Source organism: Lichenostomus cassidix, chromosome 11 (genome assembly GCF_008360975.1).
Source record: "Lichenostomus cassidix isolate B80296 chromosome 11, HeHo_3.0, whole genome shotgun sequence".
In the NCBI taxonomy this organism is placed as follows: Eukaryota; Metazoa; Chordata; class Aves; order Passeriformes; family Meliphagidae; genus Lichenostomus; species Lichenostomus cassidix.
The window spans coordinates 2,065,485-2,089,726 of record NC_139492.1 but is presented as its reverse complement, the minus strand read 5'-3'; the positions used below and the strand labels follow the sequence as shown (position 1 = coordinate 2,089,726).

At 42.7% G+C, this 24,242-nt stretch overlaps 1 protein-coding gene across 1 annotated transcript in view; it reads right to left on the bottom strand.

Annotated features, from left to right (window-relative positions):
- Positions 1 to 24,242, bottom strand: part of ZCCHC14 (zinc finger CCHC-type containing 14) — a 49,096-nt gene that overhangs the window by 19,496 nt on the left and 5,358 nt on the right. Inside the window, exon 2 of the mRNA XM_085071396.1 lies at positions 16,325 to 16,448. Within this exon, the coding sequence (XP_084927522.1) occupies positions 16,325 to 16,448 (124 nt within the window). The remainder of the gene's footprint in view (positions 1 to 16,324; positions 16,449 to 24,242) is intronic.

Sequence of the window (24,242 nt, the reverse complement as noted above, 5' to 3'; positions counted from 1 at the left end):
ATTATTATTATTTTCTGCTTTGTTTGAACCCAAGAGAAGCATTTTCCATGTCGTTTTTAAGCCTCCAGCATGGAATCCTGTGTGTGGAATACTCCAGCCCAGAGGCACAGCCAGGAATCACAGCCAGGACAGGAGCTACGTCATCTTGTCTCCTTTTCAACCACTGCCTCCCACCCCCTTGCACAGCATCCAGGGAAAACAGAGCCAGGCAGCCTGAAGACATTTTATTCAGGTCTGGTTTCCTATTCCAGCCGGGGATTTTCACCCTTTTGGATGGTATCAGAGCATTTCTCATCTGCTCAGCTCGGTGCTGCTGGGAAGAGACACACAATTCCCTCCCTCTCCTCATGGCCAGGTGGTAAATCCTCTGGATTTTTAGCCTCCAAAAAAGCAGGGGATTGGATCTCCTGCTCTTCCCAAAATGTCAGCAGCTACATAAAGCAGAAGGCAATTCCAACCCCTTTAGGATTTGCTCTTGGCTGGTCAAGGTCAGGTAAAACCTGCAGTGGATGTGGGCAAGGCTAGAAAAGACATTTTGGGAAGCCACTTCAATATCCCATAGGATATTGATTTTTTTATGATTCCCTTTTTACAACTGCTGGATCAATCCTAATAAAAGGATTAGATAGATCAGTGCCTCAATCCCCACTGAGAATTTTGTGCACCTCCTGAAAAAAGTAATTCAAGATAAGAAGATAAATCAGCCCAGCCCTTTTCCATGATATCCACTGCTTCACCACTCCATACCTAGCTAGTGGTTTTTCTTTTATTAAATCCCTGGATGCAGACTCAGTTTGTGTGGGATGGAGCATGGAAATGCCACTCTTTAAGAGGCAAAATCTGAGTCTTCTCAAACTGGGTTCAACATCTGGGTTTGTGGTATTTGACCAAAAACAGCAGAAAGGCTGCAAGTTATCTTTAAGCTGGAAAAAAATCCTGAGTAAAATCCTTTCTATAGGAGGCCCTAATCATAAATAAAGCCTATGGATCTAAAGATTAATTAAATTTTCATTCATGAAGTTGTGCATCAAACAGAAGGACAGCAACTGAGTTTGTGCTGAAAAAAGCAAACAAAAGGGAACTCATAAAACACTTTCCACATCCCTGTTTACACAGGAGTGGGAAGAAATGCAGCACCACCACTTTCACATGGCATCTCCTCTTGGTGTGCTGAAGAAATGCTTTCCAAGCAGCATTTCCCAATCCCTGCTGTCCATTAGATGCCAAAATCTGGGAACAAAATCCCACAGAGGCTCCCCACAAACCCACTGTGATTTATATTCCCATACATACAGGCAGGAGGGAAGGGAAACAGAAAAAAAACCAGTTTATTTGCTACATGCAAAGCATACTCATGGCAGCAAACCACCAGAAATTAAAGGGGTTTGTGGGGGTTTTGTTTGGGTTTTTAGCAGCTAGTAAGTCTCAGCTTAAGAGGGTTTTTTTTGGCTGTTTTCTAATCTTTCTAAAGCTTATTATCCAGGCTGTGATGGGGAATGAAAAAACTCAGGATACCCTCTTGTTCCCAGCACACACATCGATCCTCCTCTGCACAAACACACAAGGACTAAGTTTTCTCATCACTCAATTTGATTTCCCTGCCTCCTGCTCCTCCAAACTTCAATTATCCTTTAACTGGAATACTGGAGGCCTGAGGAAATCCTGCAGAATCAAACATTGGGTTTTGAGTCTGTAGGATGAGAACTGAGATCTAAATAACTCAGGGATTGATCAGCATCTTTAGGGTGCCAAGAACTTGGTGTTGGTGTTACCACAGGATTATCTGGGTTGGAAAAGAGCTCCAAGGCCATTGAATCCAACCTGTGACTGTTCCCTACCTTGTCACCAGCCCACAGCACTGAGGGTCACCTCCAGGGATGGGGACTGTGTCCCAGGAGCTCAGAGCAGGCCAGCCTCGTGTTTATTTATTAAAATTGTTCCTAACAAACCACAGAATTACAATATTATTTTGTAATGGTTTTGTCACTGAAGCCAAGAAAGAGCTGGCACTGCTGATCTGTCCCTGCTGATGTGTCCCTGGGATGATTTCAGAGGAAGATTTCACTGGAAGAGCATCCCAAAACCTCACTTCAAACTTCCAGACTTGCAGCCAGCAGGCTCTGAACCCCCAAATCTGGAGAGGATGACCCTGAAACCATTCAACCTGAACTCTGCTCTGTTCCACAAGCAGCAAAAACACACCTCAGCTTGTTCCATGACACATTAACTCCTGCACAAAGCACTCCTCCCCAGAGATATCTCATCTGCATCAATGGATGGGCCAGAGTCCAAGTGCAGGAAGAACAGGAGGTACAGAAACTGCTGCTGGGGAGGCAAAAAACACCAAATACACTCTTCAGTGTAACTGCAGCAAACAATTAAAAGGCATAATTAGCTTCATTGATGAGCCACGGTTTGTCTGCAGAGATAGCAGAGGGGGAAATGCTCCCACTCAACAGCACCAAGAGGTGTTTCAAATATTCCCTTAAAAGGAGGGGAAGAAACAAATGTTTCTTTTTGAAAATCATCATATTTTGCTACGTCCAGAAAACGTCAAATGCACGAAAGGATGGAGCAATTCTCTCTGCAGTTCATTGCATTGAGTTGTTCCATGAAAATGACCTTTTGTAATTACATTAATAGTGAGAAATGACATCTCAGACCTCTACAGAATGAAAATAATAAAGATATGAACCTGTTTTCACATCCTACAGTGGTTATGGATGGAGAAAACACCAAGTGAAGAGGCCTAATTGGGACATTTCAGTGATCCTAAATCCTTGGTGCCAATATAAAGCTGCTGCTTGCTAAGGAATACTTAAACTGAATATTCATCAGATTGAAAAAAAAATTAAATTTAAAATTAATGAAGTAATACAGAAAAAGGAAAACACAACTCAATTTGGACTTGTTTGGATCCAGCTCAGCCTCATAATAGGATCCACCATCCAGTTTTCTGCTAAAATTTCCTAAAATTAAAAGCAGACAAGCAGACAAAACAACTTTTCCATGGAAAAGGAAGGTGCAGCTAGGAAAAAAACCTGTAAGCAAACAGAACAGTTTTACAAGTTAGCAAGGAAGACTTCTGGCTGGCTGCTTCTCTACAGGAAAACCCTGGAAATTAAAGTCTCATGGACAGAATGAAAAATTTCTGTCAGCAGAGGAAAAGCTCTCAGAATTGGCCTTTTCCTGTGTGAAAAATAAAGGTTCTTCTAACGTACAGAATATTTCAAATCAAAACCAACCTGAGTTCAGGTGACAGATCAATGCTGCTTTAATTGAACTGCAAGGCTTGGAGCCCATGAAGTGCAATATTCCACAGGAAATAATTACACAGCTTTTTTTTTTAAAAAAGCAAGGCCATGAGCTGACTTTTGGCAGCCCAGAGGAAGCAATAACACACTGGGATTGTATCACTCACCCCAATCAAACGAGGAGTTTTCATGGCCTTGCTATTTCCTCACTTGGGCTGATTTAAGCTGCCAACTAAGTGACCTTCTTATGTTTCTCCAAAACAGGCAGATCTTTTCAAAAACATGCCTGTACATCTCAGCTTTTAACTGAATTCATGCATTTTTGGAGTAATCCTGAATGATCCTGTCAGCACTTCAGCCAACCACAAAAGTCAATCAACCTAAAGATGGGTTGTGCAACTTCCCTGGAGACAAAAGCTTCACTAAACCCTAGAGTGCCTGTGCTGGAGGCTGGAGAAAACTCCCATCTGGGCAGGAAAATGTAAAACCCTGAAGAATCACTTTGGAAAAAAAAAAAAAAAAAATCAAGCCATGGCTTCAAACACTATTTGAAGGGTTTTCTTCCCAAATCCTTGAGGCCAAGAGCACTTTGCATCCCTGCTCCTGCCTGCCATGGCCACTGAGCACACAAGTTGCCCATTTTTTTTTCTTTTTTGAGGCCAGAAAAAGCTTTTGCAGAATAAATGATCCAGAAAGGGCTGCTGGATTGGCTGTATTTGAGAAATAGCTCCACTGCCTTCCTAAATCCGAGCATCAACACATGGAACTGAACAGGTGCTGGGCTTGGGAACATCCAGGATCTGCTGCTGAAATATGGAAAAGTGCTCTGGGTGGAGAGAGTTAGCAGAGAGAGCCACGAAAGGCTGCAAGAGCTTGGGATGAGGGACAACCCAGCAATAAATTCTTGAATTCAAACTGCTCTCATCAAGCAGAGATGCAGCTCTTCAGGGTATCAGGCAAAGACTGCAAGAGCTTGATAGGAGGGACAACCCAGCAATATATTCTTTAATTCAAACAGCTCTTCAGGATATCAGGCAGAACACAGAGAAAAAGGAATCCCGCAGTATTGGAAACAATTGGAAATAATTGGGCATTTTCAGGCAAAATTTGAGGTAAACACACATTCAGCACTGAAGGTTTGAAGGTTTCCTACAGCAAATTCAGAGGTCTCAGTCCCAGTGAGATTCAACACGTGCTCAGATTTTGTGCCTTGCAGGCTGCATTTTGAAGGACTCCAGGAATTTAATTTGCACACTGTATTTACTGCCTAATTCCACATGGAACTGCAGCTAATGAAATATTTGCATATAAGTGAGAAGGGCTCATGTAAGTTTTGAATGCAGCTGTGGACTTCATTTGCTCAGGGATTGCATTCTCATCTTCCTTCTCCCAGTTAGCATAGAAAAATGGAAAAGAATTCCTGCAAAAGTGACCAAAACCCCAAACTCTGGGGCTCAGGGCAGCTTCAGTAACCACTAACATTCATCCTTGTACAGGCAATTTAAATAAGCAGGCTGCCTGTGTTGAGTTTATCTAACAAAAACATCTCTGCAATCAAGAGAAATGTTCAACTTTAGATATAAATAATTTTACTTTCTGGGTAAGCAAGATGCAGTTGTATATTTAGTCTGGTTTTATCTGATGGAGTGCTTATTTTATTTACTATTCTTAGAGCACTTTTAAACAAAATGTTGGCTTTGTTTCTCATTCTTAAGAGAGGCTTTGCTCATCATAGAGAAATCTCCTGCTTTTCCCCAAAAAGGATTTTCTGTGGCACATAAAATTCCCCGAGCCCCCTCAACCCCAAGGTGAGCCTCATGATCCATTCTGATCTGAATGTTGTAATCACCTACAAAATTACACATGCAAAGTCAGTTTTCCATGGGAAACTTTAGTTTTTGTGCTGAGGTGCAGCAAAGAGCAGAAACCCCAGACTTCCCTAAATCCTAAATATCACCAAAAGAACAAACCCAGTTCAGCTGAAGCCTTTGAAGTTTGAGATCTGCACGGAGCAGCTGCTTACCCTGAGCTCAGAGAGAGGATTGAAACCTCAGAAAGGAAACCAGAACGGGGAAAAAGTGACACATTCTGCTGGTCACCACAGCTGGGGACCTGAGCTGCTGCTTGCTTTGAAGTTTGGAGCAATGTCCTAAATACCAGTGGATAAATTGACTCTCACAGCAACACACAGTGAGATAAAGCACCAAACCACCTTCGGCTGCAGCTTGAAGTTAACTACAAACCACCTTTTCTGGAGGTGAGGAAATGGGAACTGAGCTAAAGCTGTTATACCCATTAGTTCTCCTTCATCACCCAAGATTTGACTCACTTAATGAACGAATAAAGCTGATTTAAGACCACTTAGCTAATCACAATCCACTGGTGCTCTATTAAAATAAACCCAACCCCAACTGCATGATGAGGATTCGCCCAGCACGACTCAAGCCGTGTGCTCCATATATAAATATACATTTCTCCCAGCACGGGGGGTGTTTGTTTCCCAGGCTGAGGGTGCACTTTGTAACCATATATCGGCATGGCTGGAGCCCAGAGGGAGGGGATGAGGCTGCAGCTGCTCAGCCAACGTGCCCTGGCTTGAAGGGCATCTGGTGCTAAACCACCACAGCCCAGGGATCAGATGGCTCCCAGGCTGGCCCTGGGATTCCTGCCCCTACCCAAAGGAGCTCAGAGATTCCAACCAGCAGGCAAAATGCAGCATTTCAGCCTGCAAGGCAGATGAAGGGAGCAGCTTGCCTGGTTTCAAAGGGCTGCTCCAGGCCAGCAGGGTTTAATGCTCCTGTAAATAAGCACGTGCTGTTTGCTGCATTTTTGAGATCAGGCTCAGCGCTGGAAACTCATGACTAAGGCTGCAATAACAAGTAGGAGCAGCAAGGACAAAGTCATTTTATAGCAGCTTCGATTTTTGTTTTCTAAGGAATTATAGCCTTGTTAACAACAACAACAAAAATATTCTCCTAGCACGCTATGAAAAAACACCAGACTGAGGGACTCATGTGGAATAGAAAAATCCTTGAGTACAGACAGTCTTGCCAAGAGCCACAAATGCATTCAAGTGCTCAGTTCAGGGAGAAACAAATATCCCTGCACAGCCACTTGGGTGAGGTTCCCCTTTTGTGGCAAGAAGGGTCTGGTACATTTTCATGTCTCTGCTCTCAGGCTTCAATATTCCCTTTTTTACTCTTGTACAACTCATTGTTCCTTAATTCTGGATCCCAGACAAGGTCTGAGCAGTGATTCAAAGAGACAGAAGAAAAGTTCTAGTTCAGCAGTTAAACTGATTTGGAGACATTAGACAGCTATTAGACAGCTGTAATACATTTATGAGGTAAATCCAGGAGGGAAAAACTCAAAGAAGATTTTATCAATATTTGCCAGGGCAATGACAATGCTCAGAAACTGAGGTAAAAAGAGTGGAAAAACCACCATCCACTAAAAGCCTCCAAGCCCTGAAGCTCTGAATGTTCACATTTCACACTAAATTCTTTAGCAGGGCCTAAAGAATAAAACAAACCCCACTTCTAGCAAAAATCAGCATTTAAAGCTTTAGGTCCCCACCTTCTTTTGCAATAGTTGGCTATCCAGCAAATCCCTGAACTCTTTAATAACAGGGACAGGAAGAATACAAACTTGGAGCTCTCCAAGCCACTAAGCCCTATTTCATACCTGCTGCTTTTGCAGACAAATCTATTTATTACACTTTTCCTCAAGCCTGTTCACAAGGGTCTGATTGTAAACAACTCTGCTGGAATGAAACACCTGGAATAATTCACCCCCAGGAGCAGAAAACACAATAGGGAGAAACTCTGAAGGGCCTGTTGTGTTTTCTGCCATTTCCTTTCAGCTGGGGATATTAATGATGTAATTTTAGCAGGGCTGCCCCTCTGAGTGCTGGTTAAAAATAGCACCCACACCCTCCACTGATGAAATGCATCCACTCCAGGCAGGGATATCATGCAGCACAGCAAGTCCTCTCCTTCATTTTTTTTCCAGGGAAAGATAAAAGAACAAATCAGAAAGCAAATGAAACATTAACCTTTTAGCTTAGCATTTCTGCGCACCCAAAAAAGCACATTTCCTTTAATCAAAAGCATTGTCTTGCATAATTATAGCCTGTGACTCGCCAGCTTAAAAAGAACAAGAGAAAATGAAATTAGAAATGGAAATTCCAAGCACCTAAACAATGCCAAAGTTGACTGGTTGTCTCCTCTACTTGTGTGGCACAAAGGAGCAGATCTACCATGTGGATCAGATCCATCATTCCATGAAATGCTCAAGGGAAGCACAAGGGACTGTGCTCACACAGCTTTGGGGTACTATCACCCCTCAAACTGCCAATTCCCACTGTCTGCAACCCCCAAAGAGATTCCACTCTGAATTTACTCCTTAGAATCAATCCCTGAACAGCTCCAGATGCTTCCCTTCCCAACAGCTGGCCAGTCTCTCCATGCAGGTCTCAGGATCAGCTCTGCTCTGACATTTTCCAACATGTGCCATTTATCAAAACTACATTAAGCTGTCATTGAACACAAGAACACAACTTCCTTTAAACAACCCCAAAATAACTGAATTAATGGACAGAATTCCACTGCTTTGACTCTTCTCAGCTTTTTTTCTTTCAAATCATGGAGTTGTCTGGGTGGGAAGGACCTTAAAGCTCATCCAGCTCCATCCCTGCAGGGACACCTTCCACCATCCCAGATTGCTCCAAGTCCCATCCAGCCTGGCCTTGGACACTTCCACGGATCCAGGGGCATCACAGCTTCTCTGGAAATCTGTGCCAGAGCCTCAGCACCCTCCCAGCCAAGAATTCCTTCCCAATATCCCATCTATTCCTCCCCTCTTTCATTTTGAAGCCATTCCCCCTTGTCCTGTCATTCCAGATCCTGACAAAAAGCTCCTCTCCAGCTTCACCGCAGGTTGAACAGCCCCAACTCCATTAATTTATTATTTCCATTTCCCAATATCACCCATTTCTCCAGCCCTAAAACATTTGGTATCTTTTCCCTGCTGCAGTGTGGTTCTTTCCACAATTACAGCCTCCCATGTCTGCAGAGAAAAGCCCCCATGTGAGAATTCTAATGCTGACAACAAAGGCAAGCAAGAAACCTCAGATTTATTTGAAATGTTCAGGTCTGGACCCAAAAATCTGTGAGAGATGACACCATTTTTAAACTTGTATATTCAGATACCTGTAAAAACTCCAGCTACCTATAGAGAAAATTATTGTACTTTAAGCCTATTACCCTCAGCTTTTGGAGGCAAGAATTCATCTAAATGGAAAGGTAGATGGAAATGAAAAATGTGCTTTGGAAAATGGAGGGATTTAGGAATAAACTGTTACGGGAAGGAATATTTACCAGCTAACAACTAACCAGCTGTAAAAGCTTCCTAAGCATGACATGCACCAGAAAATTGCCATTTAGTCATTAGTGCAGTGGTGACAGTATGTAAAATGGGCAGGGACGTGCTGGATTTCTAGGAATACATGTGAATCACTCCTATTTTCTCCTTTAAAGTGGCAATTTTGATCCAATTTCATTGAAGGGATACGTGGGGGCCTAGAGTAGGATAAGCAAGCCATTTATTTTAAATTCTTTCCTGAATCCTTGCCTCTGTTGAAGATGGCAGCAAAATGGGCTATTTCAGAACTGACATTCCCAGATGTTCCAGGCTGCTCCATTCTGAAGGCCCAAGGAACAGCTGAGTATTTCTGAGCATTTCTCACATCCCTCACTCAATCTGCAGGCAGCAGACATGCCAATGTCCAGCCCCACTGAGCCTTTTCCCATCAGCTTGTAGCAGGAATTTGCCAGGAGGAAAAAAAAAATCAGCAGTTAAAATTCACCTTCTTGGGTTTTTGGGGGGTTTTTAGAGTCTTGAATTACGTATTTGTTATCCTTCGGTAATTACTTTAATTTCAAGTTTCATCTCCTGCCTTTAATTAAAGATTTTCAGAAAAAAATGCAGGTTTAAGCATTAGTTCCACCACAGGAAAAGTTCTCCCAACACCTTTTTCTCTGCCTCAGAAGATGGGCTGCATTAAGCTATTACCACTGAGAGCTGAGAAAAACTGTTTTTCCCCACTAAATGCAATTTTAATTAAAAGCTGAAGTTGCTTTGTTGTTTCCATTACAGGGAGAAGGTCATGCTGCTGCTTCCAGAGCTGTTGAGGTAATGACCATTAATTTTACCTTCATTAACAACTCATGTGCCACAGAAGGCACTTCCAGGACTTCACAGACATGGACTGGGAAATGGGAGAATCCTTCTAGGAATTCACATCCCAAGTGTGGCCTCCTGAGAGAGCCATGGAAAAAAAGAGAAATAATATTAAATATTCATTTATAATCTCACATTTTGATGACTACGTAGTCATTATCCAAAATAGGAATGTGCCTGAAGATTGCACTGCAGTGAGGTAAATTCCTTGGCACAGCTGGATTTACCAGCATCCTATTCTTAGAATTTGGATTTTTCAGAATAGCTTGATTCTAATTAATAATGAACAAAAGTATCATCCAGCTCCCACTGAAACCAAACTGAATGGGCTTCAGAGTACTCCAAATTAAGTGTTCTTTGTCAGATCCTATTGTAGCAGAAAACTGCTCATTGCCTAATGTTTAATAAGGAGATTTTACTGCCCAATAGACAAATTTCTATTTAACGTAAGGATAAATAAAAGCAAGATGAATGATGGGGCTCTGGGTGACCTGGTCTAGTGGAAGGCAGCAGGGGTGGAACGAGATGAGCTTTAAGGGCTCCTCCAACACAAATTCTGGGAATCTGTGGATTACCAAGGAGCAAAACAAAGCCTTATTTCCCATTCTGTACCTCAACTGTTCTTACCTCTCCTCCTGGAGAAAGCATGAATGAGTCTCTTCTATCCAGACACCACTGTAAATAAAATCTCTAAATAGCTCTGTCAAATTTGAATGAATTTAATCAACAGGCTCAGCAGTTAATTAGGTAGAGACCAACAGCTGCCCAAGCAGAGCAACTCCACCTCCTTACTGAGGAAAAACAAGCAGGAAGTCCCAACAAGACTGAAGGTAAAGAATCACTCAGCAGCTTCAGGGTAAAGCCCTCAGGTAAATGCTTGAATTCCATTATTTTAGGGGAAGGTGTGATCATATGGTGTAGACACAACTAAAACTTCTTAGAGGAAATGAATGAATCTGCTGTCATAGGAAGTCAGAAAGAGCCACAGAGCATCACTTTGCAGTGCAGCTCTTGGCCAAGGGGTGACCTGAGAGTCCTTCCTGCAGAGCACAAAGAGCTGCCCCAGGCAAGGAATCAAGGATTCCAATCCATGGATTCCAAAGCTCAGCCAGGAGCATTTCCAGATTTGCACAGAAAGGTTGTGACAGTTGTTGCATGAGCAGCCAGAAGCCAGCTTCCCATGCAGTGAGGAGTGTCCATGCTGCTCCCTCCTGTCCCTCCCTCCCCTGTCACAGCCAGCCCAGATTCTCCTCACAAGGCTTGTTTCGTGGAAATGCAGCTAATGAGGGTGACAAATAGTGACTCCAGCCTCCAAAGAGTATAAAAGTTCACTTATTAACAGTTGACAACATCGATTTGCCAGAGTCCAAGTGCAGCCCCAGGAGTGAGGAGCTCCACTCCCAGCTCTACAACAGCCACTCATCACCCTGGCTATGGGGACAGAAAATTGGCTACTGTATGCACAGGATAATTACACTATCAATAAAAACTTGGGGTGAAATGCAACATTTCTGATGTTTTCCAAACTCTAAACTTGAGCACTGTGTTTATTGCAAAATTAACCCTCCAACCTCAACTGAACTCCCAACTCCAGATTGAGCAATGTGATTTATGCATCAGAAAGGCTTCAAGAAATTCCTCAACACACAATAATCTTCTAGCTCAGGGGGAAATATGCAACAGCAAAACATGTTTTTTTGGAGCACGCTAATCCTCGGGTTTGACTTCTAGAATTCACTCTAAATACTTGCTACTCCTCAAAGAACTCGTGTGGCACAGACAGAAGGTCAGGAACGCAGTGCCTGCTGTGTGATCTCAACCTACATTGCTCAAGTTTAGAAGCAGAGCTCTCTCCTTCTGAGGGAAAATGAACAAGGACATACACAAACAGCTGAAAAATTATATACAGTTGGGAGAGGGAGATTTTTTTTCTGAAGGATTATCATAGCCTAAATATTTCTTTAAGCCCTACCCTACCAGTAGTTGACCCAATATCGTTGGAGATGATGTAGTGACTTAAAAATAGAATAATCCAGCTCCACAACTGATGCAGAACAAGGCACTCTAAAGTCTGGACCTGAACAAAATAGATTTCAGAGGGTTTTTTCTCTCCCCCTGTTGTTTTCTCCCTGCCTTCAGCAGACTGAAGCACTGGTGTCAGACATTTCAAGAGGAAAAGCTGTGGATCACCATTAAACTGGGAGAGCTCCTGCAGCCTGGTTTCTTATGGAAAAAGAATGAGTCAAGGAAGTGGGAGACAAAAAAAGGTGCAAGACCGTACAAACACGTTTTGCCAAGGAAAACAGAGTGGCAAAAATAGTGGCGAGAAAGTTCTGCAAGGCTGACATCACACATTGCTGCTAACTATTGTCATGAAATAATTCAGATACCAACCGTTTGCTGCACATGGCAACCACCACAACCCACCTCCAACCCATCCCACCTGAGCTCAACGGGCATCCTGCAAACAGGGAGGGATTTCCATCCTAATATGGATCAAAAATTAAATTAATATAGTACTGAGATGCATTTAGAGCTTGTTTTCCTTCATGTCCATAGACTTTTATCCAGTCAGCCATGTGCTATTCCATGTATTTATCCAAGCCTGGGACACATCAAGTTTTTACAGGACCCTGTGTGTGGACTTAGACTATCCCTTGAATTAAGCAATTAATTTTCCTGTGCTCAGCAGAGCTAAATGGAGAAGAGATTGCAGAATAAAGCCTCCTGCCCCCATTTTCCATCTCCAAGCTTTACTCCTTGCTCTCCAGAAGCAGTTTGTGCCTATCCTTAGATCCTGTGTTGCAAGAATTATGATTCAGCTTCACTCTAAAAGGATCAGATTTCAACAGTTGCCTCACTTGAAATCAGGCTGGCGTGGAGACAATTCAGAGGGTTTTGTGTGGCAACAGCGGAAAGGCAAGATAAATACACAGGAAACACAAGGATGGGAGAATTTCTGTCACTTTGCAGAAAATAGGATTTGTTCAGTCGAGGAAATCGTTGTCCAGGCTGCTCTGGGGAGGGACATGAGAAGTGCCACCTGCAAAGGGTCAGAGCAACTTCTAAACCAACAAAGAAAACCAACCAGAGCTGAAAACTTCCCCCAGAGGCTGTGACAAATCAGAATTTTGCTCAGCACTGTGAGCACTGAGAGGATGAAGCCTGCAAAGTCTCTGTCCTGGGATGTTTGAAACTTACGTTGTCTTTATAATAAAGATTCTTTTGTTCTGCACTTCAACATCTGGTCTAATGCACTTCATTCCTCTGTGCTTTTGGAAAATATGCTGTGGTCACTGAGCATGTTTAATACATTGCTAAAATATGTCACATGCAGAGAGCAGGACTTGCCTCCAGTGCTATCCACCTCATGGCCAAATCCTTGGAACCTTACAGCAAAGGAGTAATTAACAACATCTCTGGAGCATGGAAAATTCCTATTGCTTTTTTGAACAAATCAAAATAAGCTGGTTTTTTCATTCAGCTGTGATAACCAGAACTACTCTCTTTTGGGAATTGTCACAAGTCTACATCCACAGGCTTGTTAAAAATTAGCTCTGTGCATGGGGCTTCCCATGGGTCACATAGCTCCTCCTGGACTTTGGAATAAAAATGGAATTTCCTGAATTTCTCTTTGCTACCAGCAGAAAATGGCCTGCAAAATAAAATAGCAAAAAGTCATTTTAACTCATGATTTTTTTTAAACAACCTTGCTACTGGGAAAAGCTCAGGAGACAAAAAATGCCCAACCTTTCTTTGATTTTGTTCTGTTCAATTGGTGTTAAAACCTGACTGCATTCTAGGAATGCAATGAAGAGTGGGGAGAGGGACAGAAAGCAACACATCTCTCTTGGAATTTTAATTACATGTAACCCAAGAATCTCTCTCTGTTTCTTCTCTGTTGTGCTTGACCAGTGAGATCTGTCAGTACCTCCAAACCTGTGAACAAGCCTGTCTGCAGCTTCCAGCACAACAACAGCCAATTCCTGAGAACAGGGAAAGCCTCCACTTCCCAAAGTCACCTCCAGTTAAAACAATTCCACATGTGTGAAAACACCTTTGGACAACCCTAAATGGCTGAGCAAAACAGGAGTAAAAAACACAATTTACACTGCATGTTACAGTTGCTGGATTTCACAAGAGCTCCACATCCTTCTGTCAAAACTCATCTGTATTTTTTTCTCGACTTGCAAAGGCCAAATTTTTAAACTTTTATTTTAAAAAAGAAAAGCCCAGATAGAGCACAGATCCCCAAAATGTTTATGGCAGCAGGTCAGGAGCTTCCCAGTGCCACAGCTTTCACTCTGCAGCAATGTCCACCTGGTTTATCCCATTTTACCACTGATATGTACTCAGGGACAAAGGGCTTTAGCCAAGACTGGACAAACAGCATGAAAAAATTGAGGAATTTTGATAAAAAACAGGGTTTACTGGTCCCTCCTCTCAACAGCTTGGGTACTGCAGCATGGATCCAGCACCTGGTCTAGTGGAAGGTGTCCTCACCTATGGAATAAGACAATCTTTAAGGTCCCTTCCATCCTAGTAATTCCATAATTCTAGGATTTAAAGGCTGACAGTAGTTCCACAGCAAGTTGAGCCTCTGAGGCAAAAGCAAAGCTTTGTGCACTTCTCAGGCTGACACTCCTGCTATAAATTCATTTCCTGAGGCAGCACAGTTCTGGTGAAATTATTCCCAGGTATTTGACAAGCCTCTGCATGAAGCTGGAGGAACATTCCCAGCTCCAGCTTCCAAGTGCACACACACTGCCACTGAGAGGATCCAGCAAAATGCTCCACTCTTCCCGTGTAGAAACTAAAATATTTGATGCCAGAAGTGGTGGATTAAGGAAAACACAGTCAACTGAGAGCTTTCAGGTCCAAGCCTACTCCAACCCCAGTCACTGCTCAGCTGTGGAGAGTAAGTTAAATTACTGGTATTTCTCCAAATCAGGATTAAAACATTCTCTGGGTTAATACAAACTGTCTCTAATCCAGCTAAGCACAACAAATACTGCACCTTTCTCATTTTTTTCTTTTCTTTCTCATGTTTCAGCTACAGCCTTTTTCACTGAGACACTTCCAGCTCCAGGGCTTTGCCAGGAGAGGAATGATGACCTTGGGCAGCTCATTACTTCTGGGGAGAAATCCTGTCCTGTCAAGCTGTCTGAAACCAGTCACAGCTAAAAAATAACACAAAAATCAAGCTTCCCATGCTTTCATGGCAAGTTTTTGTGCTCTGGGTTAAAAAGTTAGTGGGTCCTGCTAAATGAGGAGCTGTGTTTGCTATGAAAATAAGGAATATAAGTCAGTAACGGCGGATTCAAGCTGGCAAATAATCCTAAATTGCACTCCAAGCTGAAGAAACAGAACTCCCAGGCAGATCATCAAATATCAAGGAGGATTCAACACAGCCTTTGCTGCTGCTGAAGCAGAAAGCAGAGTATCAGTATTTGCTCCACACCCCCTTTTTCCCAACCATCACCGAGGCAGTCTGTAAATTAAACTGAACACGAGGCAGGTATTCTATAAGGGAAAAACAGATCAGAGGAAAAGCTAATTAATTTTCACAGCGTACCATGACTAATCTTAGCATATATGGTACTGGAATAGCAATCACTGAGTACAAATGAAAACAGTGTTGAACCCTGTCCTATTTTTAATCAGATGAAAGCCACAAACCCAGCCATGCTTCTGCTTAGTGCTGCGTTTTCTGCTACCCTGATGGTTTTTACAGCTGGAGAAATGGCTACTTGCAGCATTACTGTGCTGTAAAAAAATTACTGCTCCTTACACTTCTGGGATTACAGGGGAGGGTGTCACAGGAAAGGAGGGCTGGTGGAGGCAAGGGAGCATTTCTTGGGACGTTTAACCCTTTCTGAGCTTTATCAGATCCCCCAGTGAAGATGTGCTTTGAAATTCTTCACCTTGATTTTTGTGGTATCAAAATATATTTGCAGAGTTCTGGAGGAAGCCAGTGGCAGAGAGGAAAACAGAACTCAAGACAAATTCCAAATTAAAAAATGGAGACCATCCATAACAGTATTTTTAATATTTGAAGGTAATATATGAGGGTATATATTTGCTCTGATTATAATCATATTAATTCTGCCCCACAGAGCTCACAAAGAGCAGCTGTCACTTCAAAGATTTTCCCTCATTCACCAGTGGGTTTTTTAATGCATTAAATAAAAATACTGTTAGTCATATTTTAACCTGGACATTTTCATATTTACAATCAAGAGCCTGGAGTGTGGAAATGGAGTCATTAACCCTGATTTGCTAAGCCCAGTTTTTAGCCAGGTCAGCGTGCAACATGGCATTACAAAAAACAGATTTATTTTGTAACATCATATTATTTGTAATAATATTTTATTTATTTTGTGCAAGATTTTTCTCTTATCTTCCACTTCTCTTCCCTCAGTTTCTCACTGACATCCATGGGAAGCAAGAGAAAGGAGGAAGTCAAACTATTTAAATGCCTCTTCCCTTTGAGCAACTCAACACCATATGCTTCACCCAAGAAATAATCTGCTGCTGTAAGGATGAGAGGTGGAATGTCCAAGATACTCCTGGAGAATATTTCATGAGGGCTAAGCTGGGATTTCAAAAGAAGGTATTTCAAAGAACTTTCTTGCTCATTTCCCAGTGGAAAAATCAGGATACTCCTCTCTCACTGCCCATTTCTCCTCGATGCACTCACACTTCCTACAAACCCTTCTGGGACTTTTTTTTTGCTCAGTCCAACCCAGAAGCAAAGCCAAATTCCAGCCTCCAACCCCAGTGAAAATCAAGCTGAGCACCAAGGATGTGAGCTGATTCCCCAGACACACCTTTGGAGTGTTTCCCCGAAGGCCTCTTGGGTAATGACTCCTCCATGGAATGTGTTGATGTATGGAGCACATTTTCCAAGCTGTTACTGACACTGTTGATTGGGGTCTCAGACCTTGCAGTGACCTGCAAAGGAAAGTACAAAAATCCATTAAAACAAACGGAGGGAATACACAAAGATCACACCTTCCTCTGGAGTGAGGGATCCCCTGGGAAGGCAGGCAGGAGAAGTTGGCTGCTTTGAAAACTGAAGGTGTTACTCCTGATATTCCCCAAGTAACAGTTCAGGGAAGTGGTTTCAGTCAGCAGCTATTCACAAACTGGGATTATCTTGGCTAATCTAAAAAGCTACTTACAGCATAATTCTTTTTTAAACAATAGTCACCCAGCAGTCAATTGGAGAGAGATTGCAAGGCCTTTAACCTCTACACACCACAGATTTTAACTTTTCAACAAGAAAACTGGGGGAAAGGGCTGTTGGAAAATGTCATTTTTATGTTATGTCACTGTGCTGGGTTTGGGTGGGGCAGAGTTAACATTTTTCCCCGGTAGCTGGTGTGAGGCTGGTTTGGATTTGTGCTGGAAGCTGTGGAGAATTCAGGGATGTTTTGGTTCCTGCTGGGGCCTTTTGGGGTCTTTATCCCATACCTGGGATGGCCAAACCCTGCCCATCCATGGGAAGTGTGGAATCTATTCCTTTGCTTTGCTTGCATGTGTGGCTTTTGTTTTCCCTACTAAAGAGTTTCCTCACTTTTACTCTTCCCACTCTCTCCCCATCCCAACACAGGGGGAGCAGGAAGCAGCTCCAAGTGGCTCCATTACCTCTGCAGGATGAGACTCAAGGCATTCCCAAGTATTTCCACACAGATTGCAATGAAAAATTCATAGCAAAACCCTGATTTTCTCGTCTTTGCCATTTAATAACCTGTTATGATCATATTTCAATGGAAACTTCTATACTACCAATGCCCAAGCAGAAGGTTGCAGCATCAAAACAAAAAAGGGTTGAAGAACCTTGAAGAGGAAAAGATGCTTTGAAGAAGGAGTTGAGACCAACAAAAACACCCCTAGTAACGCTCATAGTAACTGTGTTACTTGAAATTCAATTGTCACATTTGGAATCAACCTGAAATGCTGGTAGGGAGAGCTGTAATTAGAATTTCGCACGGATTTTAGCCTGGCACAAACCACAGGAGAAAACGCACATCTTGCCATAACAAAATTAGTTCTCCTTCACTCAGGGTAACTCAATAGCAGCAGCTCCAGGTCCCTGTAAGGGAAAAAGCTCCCTCAGACCCTGCTCAGTTGACACAGTGCCATGAGTTGGGACAATTTCTGCTGAAAACAATACTTTGCACACCCTCCCGTTCCATGTTGCCGTCAGTCAGCACACACAATGCAAGTCAGAAATAGCACAGCCCCACTCCATACAATTACCTATTGTAAGCTCCATTTTGAGGGTGACATTTATAGATTTATACACAGTTGAAGGCAGTAGAACAAGTGAAAGGCACTGTATACTTGACATCCATAAAAAAGCTCCTGTGTGTAAAGAAATCAATCTAGAATGGCAGATGGGTGTCAGGAGAAAGGAAGGTTACAGGTAGCTGCTTTCCTTTCCAGCACTACCTCTTCATCAAAAAAAGAAATTTATTTTATATATAAACACTGAAGTGTTATATTTATCTAATTATACAGTATTTCTTCAGCACAGCCTCCCACCAATAACAAAACTTAACACCAAGCTTTCACTCAGACCAACCATTAAACTCCAAGCTTGGCAGGAGGGTGGGGAAGACTTTAAATTTCCTTGCCAAAGTCAGTCTTTAGCAGAGCTTATCTCGCTCAGCCTCTCTCCTGGAGCTCATTAAACTCTCACTCCAGCCCAGGGCTGCTGGGAGGAAGTTCCAGAGGGCTGAGCACCATCCTCCTGGCAAAGGGACAGTGCAGAGCAGCAAGCTGGGAAAGGAGTTCAGGCAGGGCTGCGTTATCCTGCCCGACCAGGTTCCAAATATCCCCAACAATCAGAAATGTAAACACTCAGAATGCTTGAAAGTGAGTGAGAGCAGCCAGGCAGCTCCAGAAAAATCTCTGAGCAAGCAGTTTGTTACAATTTATTGCCTCTTATCTTGTATTCCCTCCTCTCCACTCTCCTTACAACGAGCATCGCGTGCAGCTTATAATTTGCATTTTGTTTATACATAACCTCCATTTTTTTTCCATAAAGATTTAATTTTCCTAGACTTGGTAAGGATTAATTTAGCCCATATGTCTTGTCTGCCTGAGCTCATACTATCTGATCCCGTCGCACATCAAAGCTGTTCCAAATTGGCCTAGAAAAATCACAAAGCTCTGATTAGTTCCAAATGGAGCACTTTGTTAGGGAGCTGAATGGTGTTAGAACCACTGAATCCCACTGCTTAAAGCTTCCATTCCAAGTTTTTAAATAATTTTTTCCACTGACTTAAACATCACGATACTGCAACGGTTTGGATTTGTTTAGGGGAAAGTAAAATAATGAAAAGTGGTTTGCAAATCAAAGTTTTAGTTCCAAAATAGTAACAGCAATTTTTTTTTTATCCTTTTTTTTTTCTTTTTTTAAACATGAGGCCAAGCCAAACAGAGGAACAATAACCCATCAGCTCAGAACTGCAGGAGATATTGTCCTGGGAGGGTTGAGAGAAACACTGGGAAAAGCTTTGCAGGAAGGACCTGTCCAAATTCAGCTGTAGAAACTCAGCAGCAGGTAAATTCAGGAAGGAATGTTCTCCATAGATATCTGAACACTCCTGAAATCCCTGGTTCGTGCTAAGCACAAACAACTATTCAGGAAAAAGTGGATTTGGAATAAAAAACAAGGCATTCCAGGGAGAGAAAGACTTGGAGAAGCAGGGAATAAATTGCTTTGGACCTTTTAGGAGCTGTAACATCTCTGAGAAAGCCAAGAGGCCATTAAGGAATAAACATCTGCAGCTCAAGAACTGTTCAAGGCTTGTTTTGTGAGGCAGTAACAGGCCATGGTGAAGATGGATAAGTTGGCATCCCAGGAACCTGGAATTTTCAGGCCATACATCATAACAAACCACAGGAGTGACACTTGATAAACGCAGAAAAAATCCCCATGAATCACTCAAGGTCTAAGAAGAAAACAGCATCAGACCTTTGAATAGACGACTTTGGATTTTTCTACAGGAATTATTTGAGAACAGCAGCAGAAACAGTCCATGAAGAGCAATCAAAAGAGCAGCAAGCCCAGAGTTAAATATTTGTCCCTGTGCCTAATTTTACCCCCAGCACTGCACTTCCTAGAGGGTCAGGGAGAAGGAAAACCCTCCGATGCACCTCTCCATAGTTTCACTGCATTGTTCAAAAAATTCCTTTCACATCACAGAGGCCTTCAGGCTTCTCCAACGACTCTAAAAGCTGCAACACTCAACTAAAAATACTCTCAAAATTACTCCTACTCAACTCTAATGTTGCATCTTCGCTCGAAGCAACCTGGACTGGAGGAAGATGTTGGGGGGTTGGAATGGGATGAGCTTTAAGGTCTCTCCCAACCGTGATGGTTCTGTGATCCTTTGATCTGCTCTCTCCATAGCAAAGCTCATCTGGCTCACAGATGGATTTCTGATTTTTCCAGATGCAAACCTTGCTGCCTCCTGCATTTCCAGTTAAACCCAAAACTGGAAATAACAAAGAAAACTGATCACTGCTTAGTGCCTGAGGTTCAAAGTGAATTCCTCTCTGCTTCATTCTCCATGGTAATGAGGACAGGATCAAAACTGCTATCAGCTACTGCACAGTGGATCCTTCCCAGCACAGAGGAGACAGAAGGAACACTAAATGCTGTCCTCAAGCCCTCCTCCCCTGGGAGTTACCAGGAAGGAAAACAATTACTTTGACCCAAGGGTTGATGACAAACGTGTCAAGGCAACAGAAGCCACTGCTAGAATTCTGCCATTATCACGTTTTTCCCATTTTCTCCTGTCATCATCCAAACCCAACCTTTTTTTCCCCACAGGGTGCAGTGATTTCCTCCCCAGCATCAGAAAGGTCCTAACAGGTTCAGATCTTCTTGAGACAGCAAAAGCAGCTCTAGAAAGCTCTCCCAAACTCTCAATCCATCAAAAAGCACACAGGAAAATAAACCCAGTTATTTCCACAGGTGGTGCTGCTCTTTCAGCCACTGCTGCCTGGAGTCTCTGTCCCAGACAGTGGAAGTCACTTTGGAAAACAGCAAATCTGGGAAGCTGGGTAACTGTTAGCTTTGCTAACATTTCATACAGCAAAGTCTTTCATAAAAATAACAGGACTGATAGGAGTCAAACTTCATGTGGTCAGAGTTTTACCAAAACAGCAATTATCTGTTCCTTTGAAAAATAAACAGAGCACAGAAAATACATGGTTTAATAGCAAAGTATTTGCTGACTTAGTTTGAAGTGGAGCCAGAAATACTAAAAAAAAAAGAAATAAAATCAACATAGCCACTACCCAAAGCAGCATGGACACATGGAACAATGATATAGGATCTGAGGGAACAAAATATGGATTTCTGCACCTGGCTAGGTATGAAATTGAGGAGCAAACAATATGTAAGAGCAGTGAGTGAGTTAAGGGAGATCCTGGAGCTCCAAGCCACACAAACATTCTCCCATTGATCACACAGGAAAACCTTTCCACGTGTTTCAGTTTTCAACAATGACCACTGATAAATGGAGAGTCCCACAGAGAAAGGCTTCTGCCCATCCTGGCTTTGGAATGACCCATTAAAAAAGTGGTTTTTTAGCCATAAACTGCCCTGCAGGAGGAGGTAACATGTATGAGTGAGCTCAGGAGCTGCAACAGTGAATCCAGGGGGTAAAAAGCACTCAACTCCTCTCCTGCCAGGGTCGTATTACTGAGTATTAACAGCAGCTTACTTTGAGGTTAACACCAAGGTCTTTAACATGGTGCAATCCTGTTTGCAGCAACGCTCAGGAGAAGTTGGATGGCAAGGATATGGCACTTGCAAGCTCAGGCAGATAAGCTGCTGTTTCCCAACAAAGGGACACAAGCCAGGTTTTTAAATAATTTGAATAAAAAGGCGTTGCTAACACTCAGCTGTCAATATAACACCACATGGCATTGTTGAGCAGGTTAAACCCAAGCTGGAGACAAGAGCAGCCAATGGTGGGATGTGGAATTCCCAATCCACTGAGACAAGCCCAGGAGGAGCAGGACTGAGCAGACATCTTCCTCTTGGTAGTAACAAATCATTATTCTGCCCCAGCTGCTTGTGAAACCACTGCCTCAGGCACCAGCCCTGCATTTACTCACCCATCCAAACACCTGGCTGTTCTCCTACCAGAAGAAGAAAATTACAACCTTCTTCCTTTGGAAGATTCAGGCTCTTCCCCAAGGATGTTTAAGAAGCACTCACAAACACCTCCAGCTTTCCACATATCCTCAGCATTTAAATTTACTGGTGTTTAGTTGCTTTGTTGGACTGGGACGTGGATGCAATTGGAAGGGTTTGGTTTGTGCTAGAAATTCAAGCAGTTCCAACAGCCAAAAAAAGCTGTAAGAGCCAGGTGCCTCCATGTTTCAACAGCTACAAAACACACATTTTCTCCTGGAAAAGGAACACAAAGGAACACAAAGGGTGAAGAGGCAATTCACAGGGAAATGGGATAATGGATGATGGATCAGATGGTTCTGTCCTGGGAGACTCTCTGGAATGAAATGAGGCATGTGGTAGTTAAACACTACGGGACAATCCTGCACCTGCTCCAAGGCTCCTTATGAATTCAGCAGAACAGATGGACCAAAATAAGGCTGGGTTGGATTTTATAGACTCATTTCTACTAAAAACCCTTTGCTTAAAGAATTGTGAACACTGTTAATAATAGGGACATAAATTTACTATAGAGTTGCTGGAATCATCAAATCTGAATTTTACAAACCAATCACTCAAACCACCCCAAAAATCAAAACAAATTCCTGCTTCTAACCAGACCTTGGATCAGACCCTGCTGCTCTCTATCCCAGCACTGCTACACAAATGTTTCCCTGTTTCTTCACCTGATGCCACCAAAAGCCAACCAACCACTCCTGTCAGGAGCTGTGCAGAGCCACAAGGTCCCCCTGAGCTTCCTTTCCTCCAAGCTCAGCTCCTTTCCCAGTTCCCTCAGCCTCTCCTGGTGCTCAAGACCTTTCCCTGGACACCTTCTAGCCCCTCAATACTCTCCCTTCTTCCACTAACCGCAGAAAAAAAAGAGAAGACATTGGAGAAGAATTCATAATACTCATGAAAAGTGTTCACTTTCACCATTTATCATCAGGACTTGGCAGGTCTGTAATTAAAATGAAGATCTTGCTCTTAAGTAACTGATCTGATTATTTCTGGATCACTTCAGCTATTCACAAAGCCCCTGAAACCCTGTATTGGGCTGAACACCTGTTAAAAGCTTTATCCCTCCCAATGCTGATTATTGGATAATCATCCCAATGGAACCAAGGGAAAAATTCTGGTTCAGCATGAGGTGAGGGCAAGGAATTTAGAAGTTTGATCCTTACAAACCCCATGCAAAGAAACACAGATCTGTACCACATCAACATCTCTTTGCTCAAATTAATACCCATTTCAAACCTCAGGAGGGAACAACTTCAATTCAACTGGCTCCAGTTCTTTTGCCAAAGACTGAAGTCAAACTCGAGTCAAAACGTGACAGTGGTTCTCGTTTCCACAGACAAATTAGATCCAGCATTTCTACAATAAAATTCTGTGGGCTCTGAGAAACCTTATCTACGTGCTTGGGACTGTATTTGCTTTTTTAAAAGATAAAAAGCACTCCAGAGCAAGCAGAAAAATGGACATTGGAATATTTGAACATTAAAGATGACAGAAGAAGCCGAGCTCTGCCTTGCCAGGAAGGGGCAGTGCTGTACCTGCTGTCACTGAAGGTGACAGGATCTCAGATTTAGCAACTCAAACATTTACAAACCCACTAAACCAAATGGTTCAACACTTCCAAACAAGGCTGCTGTTCAGCACCTTTGAAGTCAGCCTCTGGAATGCCTGTGAGGTGTGGTTAACTGCTGCTGGCTCTGCTCCTCCACACAGGATCTGCTGCAGGATCTCCTCCAGCTCGTGCCCTGATTCCATGAAAACAGTTTGGATCTGCTACAGCCCAAAACACCCAACACCTTCCAAAAGGAATCTTTATTCCACAAGAATGAGGCTCACTTCAGTGTTGCTTCACTGACAACTAACAGTTACGAGGTAATGAGCAGAAAATAGAGTGAATTTAAAAAGTGAAGAGGAATGCACTCTTAAAACAAAAACTTCATTCAGCCCGTGCAAAAACAAATGGGAAAACAGTGCATGGAAAAAACATCATCATTATTAGCTCAACACACATTTTTTTGGCTGCTCTGTCCCTAAAGTTTGGATGTACAGTGCATTTCCCAAGCAAACTCGTTTAGATTCCTAAATTCAAGTTCATCATGTAATATATGATTAAGCAAAGGGAATTTGCCTAATTAATTAATACTCTTACTACCCCAGACTGTTGTCTTCCAAGGATTCCTTTATATGGAAAGCTCATTTCCGAAAATATTGCAGGTCTGAGTCTGAACCATTTCAGCTTTCAAACAAAGCTATGAATAAGAAGAGTACCAAAACTGGAAGCCTCACATTTTTAAAGTGGAATATCAAGAGGCGTGTGCAATTCATGTTGCCTCGAGTACCCAAAATTCTCAAAGGACATGCAAAAGACATGCAAAGCTTGGCAATGTCACCAGCTGGAAGCTACAGGACTTGCTCCTACAGCTCCTGAGGTTGGATTCATGTGGTTTGGAAAGTGAGATCATTTTGAGATAGATAGTTTACTCGCTGATATCAGTGAGTAAACAGCTCTAATCCCAGCCAGCAACTGCTCT